We start from the raw sequence: 19,043 nt of genomic DNA on the forward strand, positions 1-19,043 counted from the left end.
CCAAAAACTCCTCCACAGTGATGTGAAAGACTCATTTCCAGTTCCTGCATATCTTCATTTGTGGAAATGTCATGGAGCTACATGTTAGTTTCCTGGTTTTACCTTTAGGTGGCGCTGTTTGTATTTGTTCCTGTGAAAGCTGTAACAGTGACAGACTTGGTTAAATGAAGGTTTATTTGTCTTCATGAACACATGATCAGATTATGGAGCTCATATGGAGTCATGACACAAACATGTTTTTACCTGCTTTTAGTGACAGGCTTTGTAATTCAAGCTGAGGATACAATGGAGCGATGCAAAGATTTACAGCACATGAAGCAGAAACATTAAAACCATCACCTTATCTGAACTAAATACAACAAACATCCTGCTACAGTTTAATAATGAACCAATCCAGCAACAATGAAGGAAGAAACCAAGATGCTCCTGACTCTGGTAAAGGAGAGGACATGAAACACAGACTGCTCTCTGCAAATGTCTAAGCTGCAGGTAACAATCTGTTGGTCATTTTCAAACCCAGAGACTGTAAACACTGAGCAGAAACACAGAGTTCACCCCAGAAAATCTACATGTGCAGCTAAGAAGTGACTTTAGGTTTAAACTTTAGTGTTTTATACAAATAAAATTAAATCTCTCATTTTTCCTCTGACTGACCCACTCGTGCTGCCCTCCTGTGGTCATGGCTGCAGACATGCCACAGGCTTCAGTCTTTCCCCCTGAAGCCCACCTCTCATAGCACACTACATAATCAGTGACCCAAAGCCACAAACGTGCAGCACAGCTGTACTGCAGTCCCAGCCACACGAAAGGAGTCGAGGCGTTTTTGGCTCTTTCCTGGACCCATCGCTGCTGATGAGGGTTGCTGATTGTAACCAGGTCATGATGTGTCTGTCTGCAGTAATTCAAGGCTTCTTCCCAGGTTTTGTTTTCCCTGATCAGAATCAGTTTATCTGCCATAAAATCAGAGAAAACATGAAATCAGTTGAATCTGGACTTCAAGTCTCTGGATGTTTGGTCCAGTTTCACTGGAAGAACAAAAGAAAACACTTCAGTGATTCTTCAGACGAATCAACAGCTCTACAGAGAAATCTCTGTTCCAACCATCAGCTAAACATCTTCACCTGCAGAAATAAGTGGCTGAAGAAACACACTGACCTAAATCCTCTCAGTGACTCCAGAAGTTCATCTATTGGAGAAACAGCTGAGATAAATCTGTGTAAACTCACCATCATAGCAGAAGAAAGGCTTTCTTTGGTCACATCCAGCAGAGCTCCATCTTCCTGATCTCCCCAACAAAGTCGTAGCACATTTCCTGTTGTTTAGTCCATCATTAAATAAGTCCATGTCCCAGTATCTGAAAGAGAAGTTACTCCCATCTGACCACCTCCACCTGTCTCTGAACAGGCCGATCCACGAGTTCACCTTAGGGGCTTTAGAGTTCAGCAGCGTCTTAAACTCTTCACTGTATATCTGATCGAGTCCACTGGCCAGGTCGGTGTGATGCTGTCTGCAGTAGCTCTGAGCCTGAGTCCAGGTCTTCTTCGGCATAATAATCAAATGAAAGGTTTTGTTGTCTTTCATTGTTGCTGTCGAGTCAACAGAAAAACACAAAAACATCTTTATCAACTAATTTCTCTCATTCTTCAAACTGTCTCTTTCAAGACCATATGATATAACTCGGATTATAAACTACATTATAACATTATTAAATATTGTATTATCATATTACTGTCCACATATTCTCACCGTCATAGCAGATGAACTGAAATGTGTCACTACATGGATAATCTGCCCACTTGTCTACTGTCATCACACAGTTCTCAGGGTATGCTCCATCATTTGGCTCTGTATCTCCCCAACAGGTTTTATTTTCAGTGTATTCCTCCCCCGGCAGAGACCAGTGCCACGTCCTGTTGTCTCTTCCCGGCTCGCTGTACAGTCCAATCCAGGCTTCTGTTTGATTCTGTGCAGAGTCTTGAAGTCTTCTCATGTCTGTCAGGTCAAACACTTTGGCCAGGTCTGTGTAGTTCTCTCTGCAGTATGCCCGTGCTTCATCCCAGCTCATCTCTTCTTTAATAAAGTGGTACTCATACAGCTGACATGTGATGAAGACACACTGACCTGAAACAGAAGAAATACTGTTGGATATCTGCTGATACAAGCAGGAAACTCATGTTCCCATCAAACTGTCCAGTTTACAGGTCAATCCTTGATTTTCTCAGTAAGAGTTCATTTGTTTAATGAGTCCTGATCAAACTAAAGGATTTCAGGTGGAAACAATCAGGAGTCCTGGTAAAATGATCACTCACCCATCAGAAGAAGCAGAAACAGACTCCACTGCATCGTCGCTCTGTCACATGAAAATGACTTTTCTGTCATTTGGAGGAAACAAACTAACACACTCTCTCTTTGTACTCAGTATTTCAATATGAACAAACTGTTTTTAGCCCTGACTCAAAGACACACTGTTAATATGAGTTATATACAGACTCATTTACATATTTCTATGGAAAGAAGAAACACTGGACTGTCCAACAAGCAGAAAGAGGAAGTTTCTAATATCCAAATATGACAGCAGAGGTACATATGGACAGGTCTCCACTCTGTGACAGTGTCAAAGAATATACTCTAAAACACTTCTTCAGTAAAGACTCAGAGAAGAGAAACACACAGAACTTCTTGCTAGCAAGGGCAGCCTCCAGAACTGAGACTCGCCCCGAGAAACTGCCCCGGTCTTTATTTATACTTCAGTGAACGTTTGTTCCTTACATTGGAATGTGGAGGTGTGTGTGTGTGTGTGTGTGTGTGTGTGGCCACATAAACGACTTCTTTTAACCTGCTGGTCTGGAAAATCCAACAGTTCATCTATATGTAAAAAAGCACTTAAACTAAAACTGACATAGCTACGTTAATCCTACCGTAAAACAATAAGACAAGGTACGACCTCTCTCATGCTCCTAGGATGTGGGGGTGAAGCCAGAACACCCTGGAGTGTTACAGACCTCCTAGGATGAGACATTCCTTCACTATGCCACCAACTACATACTTCCGCACGGTCGGCCACCAGAACTGCTTCCTCGCCGCCGCCGTTGCCGTCTGCACGGTTGGCCTCCAGAACTGCTTTCTCACCGCCGCCATTGCCTTCCTCCTTCCTCATTGGCCGGCCCTCAGAACTGCTTTCTCGGCGCCGCCGTTGCCTTCCTCATGGCCGGCCCCCTGAACTGTCTCACCCTGGCCTTCGGTGCTCTCGGCCCCCAGGCCGAAACATAGACCTGAACTATGTTTCTGACTCTGCTCCTCTGTGCGCGTTTTGGACATTTGGTTTGCCTTCCTGGGGGGCTCTTGTTTTGCTCTGTTCCGGGCCCTCCTTCCTGGGCCCCCCGCTGCCCACCCGGATCTGGTGGTGTGTTTTGGGGCTGTCGGGAGCCAGCCCTTGGGGGGGGGGTACTGTCATGGTCCTGGGTCGGTGACCCAGCGCTTTGAGTTTATGATTATTATTTTCTAGTTTATTCTGATTTTGTATTAGTTCTTGGGGTTTGGTTGTCATGTTTATTTTCGCCTGGTCCAGCCTCTGCTTCGTCTGGTCCAGCCTCTGCTTTAGCTTCTGCCTTGTCTGGTCCAGCCTCCGCCTCGCCTGGTGCTGCAGGGATCATGCCACCTTCAGGTTCCAAACTGCCGCCTCAACATCATCGGTCACTTGTCAGGCCGCTTGTTGGGCATCATCACCAGCGTGGTCGGCCTCCGGACTTCTGTTGCCACCCCCGCCTTCCGCGTGGACGACCTCCTAAACGCTGCCACTGCCTTCCGTGTGGCCGGCCTCCGGACTTGCATTCCCGCCGCCGTTGCTGTCCGCACGGTCGGCCCCCTTTGGCCTTGCCCCTTTTCTACAATTCCCCTGTGGGAGAGGTTGGTGTCATTTCTTTCCAGACACTGTAAAACACACATATAATGCATATTTAGTCACCCTGATATTTCTGAATGTGTGTCTTTAGTTCAGTTATTGTCATCATTGTGCCAGTTTTTATTAGATGCTATAAATGTGTAGTATGTGTGTGCCACAAATGTGTTTTAGGTGCCATTAATGCTAGCATGAATATATAATTCTGGCTAGCTTGGGAGTTGTGGTGGGTTGAGCTAACCCTCTCCCCCACTGTTTGTATTTGGTTGTAGGAGCTGGAGCGAGCAAGTTATTTACTTGGATGTCATTCATACTTTGACTTTTACTCTTTGTCAGACACAACGCAGAAACACACTGGGTCCATTTTCATAACAAGTGACAGCTCAGACATCTGTTAATGAGAGAACATGTTTTTTATCATAAAGACGGTGATGTGAAGCATCAGCAGGATGTTAAAGTGTTCAACAGTCTGGACCCTGAGACATAATAAAAACAGACTTGCCAAAGTAAAAGCAGAGGCCTCTGTGTGCTCATTTAACAGCTGCTAGTACAAAAAAAAGTGACAACGTGTGTATTAGATACCCTCAGTCCAAAAGCAGAAAACATAAAGAATAGAATCCACAACAATGTCATCCTAAATAAATGGCATCCTGGGGGTTGTTACAAGGAAATATGTAACCCAGTTCCTGAAATCATCTCAAACAAAAAAAGAGAGGAAAAATTAAAACATTTAATGTTCATTGTTCTGTTCTTACTGTCCCTGTTAATGAAAGATCAAAATATTTATTTAAATATAGAAGGGACGCAGATTATATATGATATGCTTTGGTCAAACAAGGGTTAAGTTTTCTCAGAGGGTTGATGAGCTCTGATGAGAGCCTATTGTTTTACTACACTCCTCGCATGTCAGCCAATCGGTGAAGCTCTAGGCAGCTCTTGTCCCTCCTTAGTACCAGCTCCCAAGTTTTCAGTCTCTTGCTTCTACAGCCGAACAGAGCAGACGGACTAAAACTTTGTTATCGGTAAGCTGGAGAAATTAACCTTTTAATGAGTTAAAAAAATACCATCTAAACTGATATTTTTCACAAATTATGTATTTGCACTTGTTGTTGTCAAAGGCAGAGCGAAACCGGAAGGTTCACAGAGCTGTGGCTCCACATAAACGCTGAGCATCCACTCGACGGCGGTAAGCTAAATGTGGCTAATCAGACACGTGATGGGCGGAGTGTGGGTACAGTTATTGGATGTCTCTGAAACGCACTGTTGCTATGCTAGTTAGATCATTAACTAAGTCATTAACATGTGAAAAGCTGTAAATGGTTAAAGCAGCTAAAAATAACTTTATGAGAGATAATTGTAAGCAGACTTTATCCTGCTTACTGTTTAAATTTTGATGTCAATCAGTTGTTTTACAATACTCAGTATTGAATACTTGGAGGTAATTTTTAGTGTATTTCCACTTGTACTAGTAGGCCTATGGTACAAGCGGGATTTAGCACGTCTATTTTAATACTCCTATTTGTGGACTGAGTCCTTGTGTTTACGTGTTATTGAAATTGATTATTTGCACTTTCTTCAATTTCTGATAAGCATTTGCATATTAATCCATTTCTTAAAAGGGGTAATATACTTATTTATTTGTGATTAGATATATATGTACAGTGAGTTATTTTGATGGATGTAATTAATGTTTACAATGAAAGTGAATTATATGGTGGCTATAATTCCTGAATGTTTAAAACCTTGTAGATAATCTTTAATGTTACTGCAGGTTACAAATAAGTATTGAACCTTGATACTGTGAAATTTTGGATATTGATACTTTGACCTTTGAAACTTGATATTTTAATGTTGTACAACGTGACTGAACTGATGATGATTGAATTGATGATAACTGATCTGAATAGTTGTTACTGCACTGTGACACTACTTTAGTTTAATTTGTGAGAGTTATCCTTAAAGGGCACGTGACATATATTTGGCCATTGTTTATAGGTCAGGTTTTTATATGGGACGAATCCAAAGACCAGGTCAGCGATTCCAGGACCCAGAGTGTTCAGTGTTCACTGGATGGCGAGCCAACTCAAGATCCTAGGAGACGATATACATATACATGCACACTCACGCGCACATTGATGGACTAAAATCCTCTACTGTACAAGTAGTACGGTAGGACAGACAATCACACACACTCCTTGTCGGACGAATTCTATTGGAATACACCTGTTTGTCATGGGCCCCACCGGTACCATTTGGACTTAAAAAAGACTAATTCTTTTACTTGTGCACAATTTTATTTTATTCAATTTTTTTGCTACTTTGGGGGAAATTTTTATACTTGACATTCTGTTAAAACCTGTTGAAATACTGTGTTGTTTACAAATTTATTTTACAAGGCTTAACATCACTGAAGCACTTTTAAAGCCACACAACTGTGTTTGTCTGGTTTCTCTGCCATTCGTGTACCAGAGCTCTAAGAGTCGTTCTCAGTCTTCTGATATTACTTATTACCTTGGTAATTATCCATTGGTGCTTTATGTAACTCCACGAAAGTGCTATAAATACAAAAAGAAAAAGCTGCAAAACCTATATCAGAAAGTGTCGAATTTAGAAAAACAAAGGAGTACAGGGGTCAAGAGTGAGTATTCTTTGAGTATGGATGTTGCTGTTTTGAAAAGAGTCATGAAGAATCTGCTGTCCAGTATACGTAGAGCCCAAGCAACTGCACATGTATGAAAAGAAGTTCTTTGCATGGACTTTGAATACATCAATACCATGACGCTCATATTTTGCGAAAGAACAGCACACAGTGGCAGGTTATGCAACCACTCAAAATACAGACAGTTGAGGCAAAATGATATAATATATAATATATTATATTATATATTATATAATCAATCTTTCATTATGTCCCTAAACTTGAAAGAAGCAATCCTTTTAAAAGATTTATCTGATTAATTCCTTCCTTTTTCTGTGAATTAACAGAAGGACATGCTGACAATATCTACTGTATCCTTTCTAAGTGTGGGATAAATGTTCAAAAAGGTTCGACTATGTGTCTTTGTAAAAGGGTAGGCTAATAAACTGGATTTATCTAATTTATCTCTTTGAGATTATGATTAATAACCAATAAAGTGGGCTTCAAAGAGTACAAGTAGCTCTGGGCTACTAATAAGCAAGCACACATATGTTTGACAGGTTTTAGATCCAAAAGCTTTCAAGCATTTGAGTCTCTACTTTCAGGTTTTTAAATGTTCTTGCTTTCATACTTTTGCTTATTAATTCATTCAGTTATTAGGTTAATAAAGTATCAACAGTGGACATGGTATCTTTTCTTAACTTGGCTTCTATTATATCTGTAACATGTCCCGATTCGTGATTGAGGTGAGAGACAAACAACCGCAGGTCCAAGTGCGTCAAAACAATGATTTTATTAAACACGTGTGGAGGAAATACACCATCACAATCCTCAGCATAAAACCCCCTTATTAAACACACGTGTGGGGAGATGAACACTGTCACACAGTCGGCGTCGATCTCCCCCGAACAATACACCAGCAGTTGTTTTTATAATATCAGGGTATCGTTTATGACGCCCCTCGTGCGTCAAAGCAGATAGATAACATGCATCAGTTACAGTAACCACAACCTTTGACACATTCAAAAAGAACAGTTCCTTCCTCTGTTCCTCCGCCAGATGCTTCCTGTTGACCTTCTTACTCTCGCTTACTTCTGGAACTAAACTGTCACTTATGCAGGCCCAAAATAAATGCAGTTACAAGCAACATATGTCTGAACTCTTACCCAGGAACAAGTCTATATACTGTATATGTGTGTACTAAACTGGTTCAAAACATACTTAGAAAACAGGAAATACTTTGTATCAATAGGTAACTTCACATCTGAGCAGACAAGTATCACATGTGGAGTTCCCCAAGGTTCCATCTTGGGACCCCTTCTGTTTAACATCTACATGCTCCCACTGGCACAGATTATAAACAACAACAAAATAAACTATCACAGCTATGCAGATGACACACAAATATATATCACAATGCCACCAGGAGACCGAGGCCCTGTACAGGCTCTTGGTAAATGCATTGAGGAAATTAATGACTGGTTATGCCACAATTTTCTCCAGCTAAACAAAAACAAAACTGAGGTAATCGTCTTTGGCGCCAAAGAAAAATGATTACAGGTCACCAGAGAACTTCAATCTATACATCTAAAAACCACAAACCAGGCGAGAAATTTGGGTGTAGTGATGGATGCAGACCTAAACTTAGAAAAACACACTAAGACAATAACAAAGTCAGCTTACTATCACCTCAAGAATATTTCAAGGATAAAAGATCTGATGTCTCAACAGGACCTGGAAAAACTAGTCCATGCATTCATCTTTAGTAGGCTTGATTACTGTAACAGCATCTTTACAGGTCTACCTAAAAAATCAGTCAGACAACTACAGCTCATTCAGAACTCTGCTGCTCGAGTCTTCACTAAGACCAAAAAAGTGGACCACATCAGTCCAGCTCTGAGGTCCTTACACTGGCTGCCTGTCCGTCAGAGGATAGACTTTAAAGTTCTGATGCTGGTCTATAAAGCTCTGAGTGGTTTAGGACCAAAATACATCAGTGACCTCCTGACCCAGTATGAACCTTCCAGATCCCTCAGGTCATCTGGATCCGGTCTTTTATCAGTTCCCAGAGTCAGAACCAGACACGGAGAAGCTGCTTTTATGCTCCTTATATCTGGAACAAACTCCCAGAAAGCCTCAGATCAGCTGAAACACTCAGTTTATTTAAATCCAGGTTGAAGACTCACCTGTTCTCAGCTGCATTTGAATAAAGCACCAAATCCACACTTTTAAGTTTAAATTTCAAAACTTGCATTTTAACTACTGATTTTATCTGTTTTGATTTTATATACTGTTTTGTTTGTTTGTTTGTTAATTAGTTTGTTTGTTTGCTTGTTTTAATCAATTTTAAATCATGCTTTTTATTTGTTTCTGTTTCTAATGTCTCTGTAAAGCACTTTGAATCACCTTGTTGTTGAATTGTGCTATACAAATTGCCTTGCCTTGCCTCGCCTCGCCTCCTGACGTATTCTGAGTCATCTGTTACCAAGCAAACTCCAATGCAGCAGGTTGCTGAATACACACAGGCCTCTATTCAGGCCTGTCTCTAGATTATATGTGGTGTATATGCATTGTAAGCGTGTTCTTTCCATAGCTCTAAGCCACTTTACTCAATAGATCGGCCGGACGTCGCGTCGACCGAAGCTTCTGACCATCAATTATCTGACCGAGCATCAACTCTTTATTAAGCACCAAAATGCAATGTGTATAACATGATTACAGTTGCACCTGCAATGAAAGATTATTATGTGATTATGCTAACCCCTGAAATACAGACTTTAATATAGCATCAACAGCTTCAATAAATGCTTGGATGAAATGATAATTAATGCAATAGTAATGATAATGATTATGAATAGTAACAGTAAAATAATTTCCTAATCTCCACAAACACTACAAACTGAGTCATAGAATTCATTCAAATTCATTGTAACTGAAAGAAAGCAAATATAGGCATATTAAAATGTTTCTTTAATACTCTTACTGTATTTATCCTGATCTATTCTAAACTGTTTAGAAAGTTTGTCCAACGGTATGTGAGGAATAACAAGAATTTTTGTTCCTTTTCATGACGTTCCCCCTAAATCCAGGCAACATTAGAGCAACCAAAAAGCAATAACACAACCTACTGAGAAAATGATGAAATGCACTCTCGATATTTTGCTCTTTATGAACAAACTAGAAAAAAAATCACTGATGGAAAAAGAGGAATTTATTTTTAAAAAGTGAAATATTACCATATTTAAAATACACCCATTTTATCTGAATTATTTGCTTAATTCAGATACTGTAATATAAATTTACTGGCCAGTTCATAAGGTACACCTTGCTAGTGTAGACCTACCTTCATTCTTCATATCTCTTTTGAGATTCAACACGTGGAAATATTCACGCATGCTGATCCAAACTGACATAACTTCATCACACAGTTGCTGTAGATTTGTCAGCTCCACGTCCATAAGGCAAATCTCCCATTCTACCACATTCAAAAGCTACTTTATTGGAGTAACATCTGGTGACTGTGGAGGCCATTTGAGTGCAAAAAACTTCTTTGTCATGATCAAGGAAGCAGTTAGAAATGATCTGAGCTTTGTGGCGCAGCACATTAACCCGTGGTTAAAACTCACAATGAGAACCATATAAAAATAAACTGTCACAGTTTGCCGGGGCGAGCCGTGTGGAGTTGTAGAAAGGACCCGAAAGGCGGCAGCTCTGGTGCAGGTGAATATTTATTTACAAGGTGGGTACAAATAGCACTGGGCCCTATTTCAGGAAGCCGGTTTAGTGGAAAAACTGAGTAAGTATACCCTGAGTTAACGAAAACTCCGGGTTTTCGGTTTCACAAAGCGATTTTAGATTAATTCTGAGTGAGTTACTATGACGGCACACTCCGTGAAGCTAACCTGCCCCCTAGCAGGTTTACTTCAACTAACCCTGATGTTCTCCGCCTCTTTGTCAGAAACCTGACTGTAGGAAGTGTCAGACATGGCGTGCCCCTTCCTTGAAGAGCCAGTAGATGTTGAAGCCCAAATTCTCCGCAGAGCTCTCCGCCGGGAGAGAGTGATTAGAGCGCGTTTGGACATTTTATCATTTCCTGATGATTTTCTGTGCGAACGTTACCGTTTTTCAGCACAATCAATAAGTTATTTGGATAACATCCTCAGGCCTAATATTACGCATGTGACACATCGTGGACATTCTCTCAGTTCTGTACATATTATTTGTATCGCACTTCGGTTTTTTGCAAACGGGAGCTTTCTGTATAATATTGGTGACGCTTAGCACGTTTCCAAGGCTACCGTCTGTCGGGCAGTCAGGAATGTTACAGTTGCACTGAAACGTCTCCTGTACTCGTCTGTGGTGTTCCCCGGTCATAGACCCACAAGATTTATCAAAGAGGGATGCCACAAAATTGCAGGTATCAGGATGAACAAAACTTAATTTATGATGTGGTGATACTTGAACTACTACTTGAACTACTACTTAAATTTTACATTTATTTTCAGGGTTCCCAGGCGTGATTGGCTGTATAGATGGCACTCACATTCCAGTCATTGCTCCTTCAGTAAATGAAGGAGACTATGTGAACAGGAAGTCTTTCCACAGCATTAATGTACAGGTACATAGTTCCCTGTAGCATGTCAAACTAACAAATTATTTCATTATAGTAATGGATGCTAATTTGTGTTCTCTGCACTGTGAAGATCATATGTGATGCTGCCAACATTATCACAAATGTGGAAGCCAAGTGGCCAGGCTCTGTCCATGACTCACAAATATTCCGTGAATGTACACTGAGCACAAAATTTGGACATGGTGAGTTGAGAATACTTTAAAATATATAAAGACCAATTGCTTCAGGGACATTTGAACTGAAGTGTATCCTTCTGTCTTAGGAGAGTTCACTGGCTACTTGCTTGGTGATAGGGGGTATCCATGTTTACCCTATTTGCTTACCCCTTACCCTGACCCTGAACCGGGCCCACAGCAGTGATATAATCTGGCTAATTGCAGGACAAGAGCCAGAGTTGAAATGACTATCGGAATGCTTAAGGCCCGGTTCCAGTGCCTGCAAAGACTCAGGGTCACCCCAGAAAGGGCATGTGACATTATTGTGGCATGTGTGATTCTTCACAACATTGCCACAATTAGAGGAGAACACTGTCCTTCTGAACCAAACATCAGCAGTGATCCAAACCATGAACATCCTGACCCTCCCACGGACATACAAGATGGAAGCGCAGTCAGAGACACCATATGTCACAATCATGTCTTTTGACCCATCACCTCAACATGTTGAAAGAAGAATAAACAACTGGCTGTTCAACTGGCTTTATTGGTCGCCTGTATTTCCTGTACACAAAGTATTAATAAGTATATTATTATGTTGTTCAAACACTGAAATAATTCATCCATCTCTGACCACTTCACCCACCCTTAACTGATGTTCCAGCAGTAAAATCTCAATCTTGGTCTTTTGGATCTGCTGCTTGAAGTGTTCCAAATCCAAGTCGCATTTATTTATTTTCTTGATCAAATAGGTCTTGTACAGCTGCTTTACAGGGAGCTATTGAAACACAGAAAATAGCATTGACATTCATAGTACATGCCTACTTAGGTTGGTTGTAAATCAGTGCTGAACATCTTACTGAGGAAAGGTTTGTTGGAGAAGTGGCTGGACCCTCTTCCTCTTCATTTCCATCATCACTCTGTTAGAGACATAGAAAGTCCATGGTTTTATTAAAGTACCACATTTTATTCAATTGTTATATTTTCCATTGTAAGATGTAAACCTCATAAAGTGTCTCTGTTGCTTCCTCCTCTGTAACAGCTGTCAATGTTTCTTCATTATTTTCCTGTAGTAAAGAAATAAACAACATTGCTGTTCTACTGTAAACTCATATAATCTGTGGAGTATTACTCACAACTGCATGTTGGTCTGGCTCAACAGGAGGCTGCACCAGATGCAGTACACCACCACCATCAACTGATAGAATATGAGGTTTATACAGGTCACTTATAACTTACAAGGGACCAAATGGCAATTAACAAACATACCAAGCACCTTACACTTCATTGTCATTATGCTCTCAAAGACAACCAAGGCTGAGGGAAGGCAAAATCAGTAGGAAAATAACTTCACTACAAAATAATCCATTATGGTAAAGAGTTTATCAGATGAATGAGTAGCACTGCAAAGGTGACTGTGAAGAATGGATGTATGCACATCATGTATTATTTTGAATTTACCCCCTATGTAGGCACTTGTGTCTTGGGGGGTTATTGACTCAGAGGATGTCCCCGCAGAGATGCCTTCGGCCACAGGGCGCCCACTGTTTTGGCTGAGGGCCAACTGCTCAGCCTCTGTGAGTGGTGGTGGTGGAGGACCCCCACCTGTTTTTCGGGCCTCCGCTTTTTTTCTGTTGGCTATAACGGGTCACATTTGAGCATACAGAGTAAGCAAATATGTACTTGTAATGTGCTCAGATAATTTCAATAAGTGCTTACAGAAAGAAAATTAATGTAGCCTCTAACTGCAATTGATTTACATGGGACAAACAGACCAAGCACTATGGCTCATAATACAATTACACCTTACCTGTTTGGACTATATTTTTACATTTCATTTTTACTTGCTGCCAGGAACGTTTGGGGCCTGTTGGGTTGCACCTGCGCTCACATCACATCACAAAATAAAATGTATAAAATAACAAATAAAATAACATATGATAAAATAACGTGTTAAATGGGTGGAAATCCCTAGATCAATGTTTAAATTAACACTCACGCATTGACTCTATTGGCTATGTTTTGCCATGCATGCTCCCTTTCTTTTGCAGCTGAGGCTGTGTTACTTTTTTTCCGCAAAATTTGCATGTTATCGGCATATGCTGCCATCAGAATTTCGGCCTCAAGCGCTGTGAAATACATTGACCGCGCCTTCTTTCCCTCCGTCTCCATGGTGACTCGCTTAATCTGTGCTCCGCTTATCAGGGCTTTATGTATCCTCGTGCGCGCGCTTCACTTGGGGTTAAAGCAACTCCGCGTTGACTGAACTAATTGTTATCAGCCTTTCTGAAACCGAATATTCTGAGTTGGACAGTTCGGGGTTACTCAACCCTGAGTATCGTTTTTCACTCTGAGTTTTCTAAACCGGCTTCCTGAAATAGGGCCCAGATCTCTAATCCCTAAACCTAACCAAGGAAAAATGGCAGCTTGGGTAAAAGACTGAAAGTTACGGCACACAATGATGTGTGCTGCTGGTAAAGTTTCTGGGCTGCCCGTCCTCAAAACAGCCATCCTTCAAGATTTCCTCCATTTAATGCAATGCATTATCAGGGATTGTAACGTCTAGTCCTTTTACTGAATGTTTTTCTTGAACTTTAATACTATAATTCAAGTATGTGGGCTAGAAAGTGGGACCAAGGAGGAATCATGTAAAATTCATACAATTCGTGTTTTCTTCAGAGACACTCATAGTACAGTCAGTGTTAGTCATTAATTTCTGACCCTAGCTCGTAGTGTATCACTCAGATCTTATAAGTGAAAGTGTAGCATCATCTCTGAGGAGACAAATAAGAAGAACTTTTATATTAATGTATCTCTGACAAACATAGAGTTTCACTCACTCCTTGATCCTCAACATAAACTCGAAGAAGGAATATGGTTAGTGAGTTGTCCTTTAAGTGCGCTTGTGATTTGATTTGATTATAATAAGATTATAACATTGGACGTAGCCTCCTGTTAAAATTGTTCTGTTGCCAGTAGGCTATCTTTGAGATCTCCAGGTGTAGATGACTCATAAATGTAGGTAAACGAAAATATCCACAGACAGTTTTACAGTATTATGTCCTCAGTATAACTCTGTATTCTATAATATTGTTTTCACTGTAGTTTACAGGCTTTAATGGGACATCTTTTTAAAATTATGACAAGAAGTTATCATGAGCTGTCAGACTGATATTTTATAACTTTCTTTGCATTTCTCTTTTTGTATTGACCAGATAATCATGAATGGGACATGGCTGAGTCGTTTAGGGGCAATGCATGAACACTGCAGATTATTACCAGAGAGCTGCCCCCAGAGCCTGTGGGTGTTTGGGGGTGCACAGCAGACTGGAAATCTCAACCGTATCCAAAATGTACCTTTAAAGTATCCACACATGGTACTGAATTTAAATCAATCACACAGTCATTTATGAGACAACCAAATGAGGCTCTATTAGCACCTCATGCTAAAAATAAGCATAAGAAAATTAGAATGTTGAATACCAGATGCAAGGTTTTAAGCCAATACTGCTGTACTACTGTTAATGAAGCACAAACAAACAGTACATACATATAATAATAACAACAACAACAATAATAATAAATGGTTATACCTGTTTGTTACCGTCTGTTTTCAAGTGCAAAGGGTATCAAACTCTGACTTTACCTTGTGCACAGTTTTGCTGTAAATACATTCCTTCACTCCACTCAAGCTCAAGACAAACGGTCTACCTGCTGATGGCAGCTGATGTGGGCGACCGTGGCTCAGGGGGATGGGAAGCGCATCTGTAATCGGAAGGTCGGGCTGTCTGTCCTGGTCGTTGTGTCCTTCGGCAAGACACTTTACCCTACCACCTACTGTTGGCCAGAGGGGCCGATGGTGCGATATGGCAGTCTCGCTTCTGTCAGTCTGCCCCAGGGCAGCTGTGGCTACAACCGTAGCTGCCTCCACCAGTGTGTGAATGTGAGAGTGAATGAATAGTGGAATTGTAAAGCGCTTTGGGTGCCTTGAAAAGCGCTATATAAATCCAATCCATTATCATTATTATAGTCCAATCACACGATTCACATTCGTATATATGCAGCTAATCAACGTGGTTGACAGGCTCTGACAGCGTCCTTATGTGCCGACACCGGTGTTTTAGCAAAGCGGCTGATGTGGAGTGAAGCCACGTTAATGACAACGTGTACAACCATTGGAGATGTGAGCAGGACAGACGGAACAACTGCCGGAAAAACTGTGGACTTTATACCAGTTTTTAAATTGTGTTGATCGGCCACGTAAAACCAGTTATGATAAAAATACGCAATGTGTCACGGTTGTTAAAGAGTGGACACAGAGCTCAGAAATAAAGACAGTGCGTTTATTTACAGTGCAGCAAGGTAACAACAGTTCAAATGTGCAACAATGGTGATAGTGAGTCCTTCCTTCTGTGTAAGCCTGTGCGTGGTAGTGAAACCAAACATTGTGTTAGATCCTGACACAATAGCTGTGCCCCAAATCGCCGGCTGCATCGTCCGGAGGCCGCATGTGAAGGCCGATTACGTCACAGCCAGGCGTCGAAGGTCGACTCCTTCAAATGCGGCCGATAAATGCGTCCTTCATTTCCACGAATTTGAAGGATGGGTCGGGTGTGTCCTGTCACTACCCGATCCGTACCGGAAACCCGATCGGTACCCTGCATGCGCGAAAGGTGTCTACTTCCGGTCGAAGCATTTTACGATAGTTACAGGTCAGAGTATCTGTTAAGATGTTAAGAATAACAAGTAAAATGTTTCCGATAATGAAACATTTCAGTACAATGTAGACAAAAACAAAAAAATAAAAAGATAGTTACGGATCAGGACTCACCGATCCTTACTGCGCATGTGCAAAGTCGGACCGTACAAATCGGGTCTACCCGATCCGTACGGCGCAGATGTTTTATTCTTCTTCTGTTCGTTTAATGGCAATTTACTCCCCAGTGTACGAGGATACCACCACCTGCTGACCGAGCAAAGGAACCCTATTGTAAACTGAATTAGCATCATTACAAATGTGTGTTAATTTTGATTTAATGATAGTCGAATGTGTTTATGCTTGTTTGTGTGGAGAGGATTGATTGGAATACTGATGATGATGTGCGCTATCACTGTCAGTTGTCAGTAAACACTTCATCTGGCTGATGAATGTTCACGTTACATATTACAAAGTCTGCATTATTAACTCTGTAATTAGGCACCATTCTTCTTATTTTACGGCGCTGTTCTTTGGGGAACGCTCTCTGTTGAGGAGAAAAGCATGAATTTGTTTGTATACGGATTATCCATAGTTTAAATGTCCTGGTAGTCGCAAAGGAGGCAGAGCTGTTGAGAAATGCTAGGAGCTAACTGGGTGCTAACCGCATCATTCAAATATATTGAATGTCGCAATGTTGTAGCCCACCATATCCCAGAATTCATAGCGTGGCCGAGCCAAATTTCAGCTGCCAACAATGGCGGGTGCTACTAAGTTTTAAAATTACTCTTATTAATCTTTCTGGGCCACAAAATAAACATATTTTAAGGCGAGAAAGGGTTCCTTGGGATTTTCACACATAATGAATAAACGATAAACAGAAAACTGATTAAACAGAAGTGTGAGACGGTCGAGAACTTACGCCAGTGTCCTGTTTTATTTTAGATAGCAAGGAGCAGACGGCCGAGTTTATTCAACTCCGAGACAGCGGTGACGCAAATCAGAAGGCTAGACTGTACCACACTTCCGGCCTTCTCGATCGTAGACCGCGAAGGCCGGGTTCTCTGAAGGATGCAGCCGACATTTTGGGACACAGCTAATGTTTGGTTTTCTTCCTGAATACTATCGTTGTTTATATTTACTGCAGGAAAAAACGGTAAAAGCGGCGTTTTACGAGGAAAACGCTCGAAAGCACTCTCACTCTCAATAGTTTTGTTGTGTGTGTCAGAACAATGAGGCGACTGCTGAATGTTACAGGTGTTACAGCAGTGACACATCTGCTGCTGTCAGGCCTGCAGGTATCAGGCTGTTGTTCTCCTTCATCTCATAGTGGACACAAATTATTTTTTGGAGTGGCACAAATAATTTGTGTGGCATCAGATTTGATGCAGAACAGCTGATTGTTCTGTAAATAGTTTGAAATGTTTGTTTAAACACATTGGCTGCATATTTTTGTAAACAGCTGCAAAAAACATTGTTGTTTGCATAACTCAGTTACTTTTTTGAAGAAGTAACTTTATAATTAATTGCCCAACGTTGATCATTATTTACTGTATTTTGCAGACAGAGAGTTACAGGACTCTCTTATTTTAACTTCCAATAGTGTTAACATCCTACACAGCTCATGAACATTGTAAGTGGGGTAAAGCAGTTAATTAAAAGTCGTCTAACATAAATGTAAATGCTGTAATGTGATTATTTTAATAAACATGTAACTTGGATGCTGGCGTGACCACAGTGCACACGTCTGCTGTCGCTCACAGTGGTCCAAGGGGCTGCTCAGGGAGTTTGTGTGTTCAGACACATGAACCATTAGAGGGAATATTGCTTTAGACAAACTGTGAAATTGGAATACAGTTGTTCATTGGAAACCCAAACAACCTCTTCCTCATGCTCTGATATCGCCAGCTCCACCCTTTGAGCCTCCTCCTCTTTTTCATCAACATCAGACACTGACTGGTCGGCGGACATCGAGGAAGCCTCCAGAGATAGAAGTTTCACTACAGAGAGTTACTATGTGCACCTGCTGAAGGCAGGTGAAGCTTCATTATCTTATTCATCATATTCAGCATGCAGATGGTTTACTGCTGAGCTGCAGGATGTCAGCAGGTGAGTAAAGAGCAACACAACAAAAGCTATTTCAAACACATCAGCACGCTAAACATGGATACCACCAGAGGTGGGACCAAGTCATTGTTTTGCAAGTCTCAAGTAAGTCTCAAGTCTTTATCCTCAAGTCTCAAGTCAAGTCTCAAGTAATGTCAGGCAAGTCAGAGTCGAGTCTCAAGTCACTGGTGTAAAAGTCCGAGTCAAGTCACAAGTCTGAAATTTTGAATTTCAAGTCCTTTCGAGTCTTTAAAAAAAAAAAACGAAAAAATAATGTTGCAGTTATGCTAAATGTAAATATTAGACCATGTAATTTTAAAATCTGTGTTTTTCTCAACACATACAAAATAGTGAACTTAGAAAATATACACAAATTGTGAAATTGCACCTCTTTAAAATGCAGCTCAATTAAACCTAGCTCCAATAATAATTTTCACCGACAGTTCTGAGATAAGCTGCATGTTATTCTTGGATGCGGTTGTAGGACCGGCTTTAAAATCGCATGACAAAAATATCATACATATTAAAAAAAACTGAATCACCAACGTAGCCTGGACAACATTTGCTAGTTAGATGAAGTCAGCTATCTCATCTTAGCATATTTATATGCATATTTATAATCATACGGTTCTTGGAGTGAGTGCATACACTCGTGAAGTTTAGTAACTTCAGGTCACTGCAACAAGTCCAGGTACAGTTTACCGACGGATGGGTACAGGACCTTGAAACGCACCGTGTAGAACGAAAGACCATCGTACGTATCATAAGTTTACCAGTCTCACAAATTGTCGTCATAAATACACATTCCTTAACCGTTTATTAATATAACCTTTGAGCTCAACGGTAATTAATTAGCAGTGGAAATAATTTCTGGTAGCATCACAGAAATGTAGCAGTGACAATAATATTGTATGCTG

General features: G+C 40.8%; 1 protein-coding gene and 1 long non-coding RNA gene across 3 annotated transcripts; both read right to left on the minus strand.

Annotated features, from left to right (window-relative positions):
- Window positions 1-603: 603 nt before the first annotated feature.
- On the minus strand, window positions 604-9,978 carry LOC146578066 (putative C-type lectin domain family 20 member A). Of its 2 annotated transcripts, none has more exons than XM_085256142.1 (4): window positions 9,880-9,978; window positions 1,747-2,121; window positions 1,227-1,586; window positions 604-950 (listed from the first exon to the last, which is right to left on the minus strand). In XM_085256142.1, exons 1-4 carry the CDS (start codon window positions 9,947-9,949, stop codon window positions 604-606), a joined length of 1,152 nt encoding a protein of 383 aa, XP_085112268.1. In that variant the 5' UTR covers window positions 9,950-9,978. The 2 variants fall into 2 exon arrangements, with proteins under 2 accessions (XP_085112268.1, XP_085112269.1); XM_085256143.1 differs by lacking the exon at window positions 9,880-9,978 and adding an exon at window positions 2,310-2,379.
- A 1,904-nt stretch (window positions 9,979-11,882) lies between these two features.
- On the minus strand, window positions 11,883-17,128 carry LOC146578067 (uncharacterized). Its single transcript, XR_014889860.1, has 3 exons — window positions 12,329-17,128; window positions 12,185-12,244; window positions 11,883-12,102 (listed from the first exon to the last, which is right to left on the minus strand). It is a non-coding gene; the product is annotated as an uncharacterized LOC146578067 (long non-coding RNA).
- Between the last annotated feature and the right edge of the window lie 1,915 nt (window positions 17,129-19,043).

Source organism: Mchenga conophoros, linkage group LG3 (genome assembly GCF_057382185.1).
Source record: "Mchenga conophoros isolate Kocher_MC1m ecotype Shallow Benthic linkage group LG3, M_conophoros_male_GT1.1, whole genome shotgun sequence".
NCBI lineage: Eukaryota > Metazoa > Chordata > Actinopteri > Cichliformes > Cichlidae > Mchenga > Mchenga conophoros.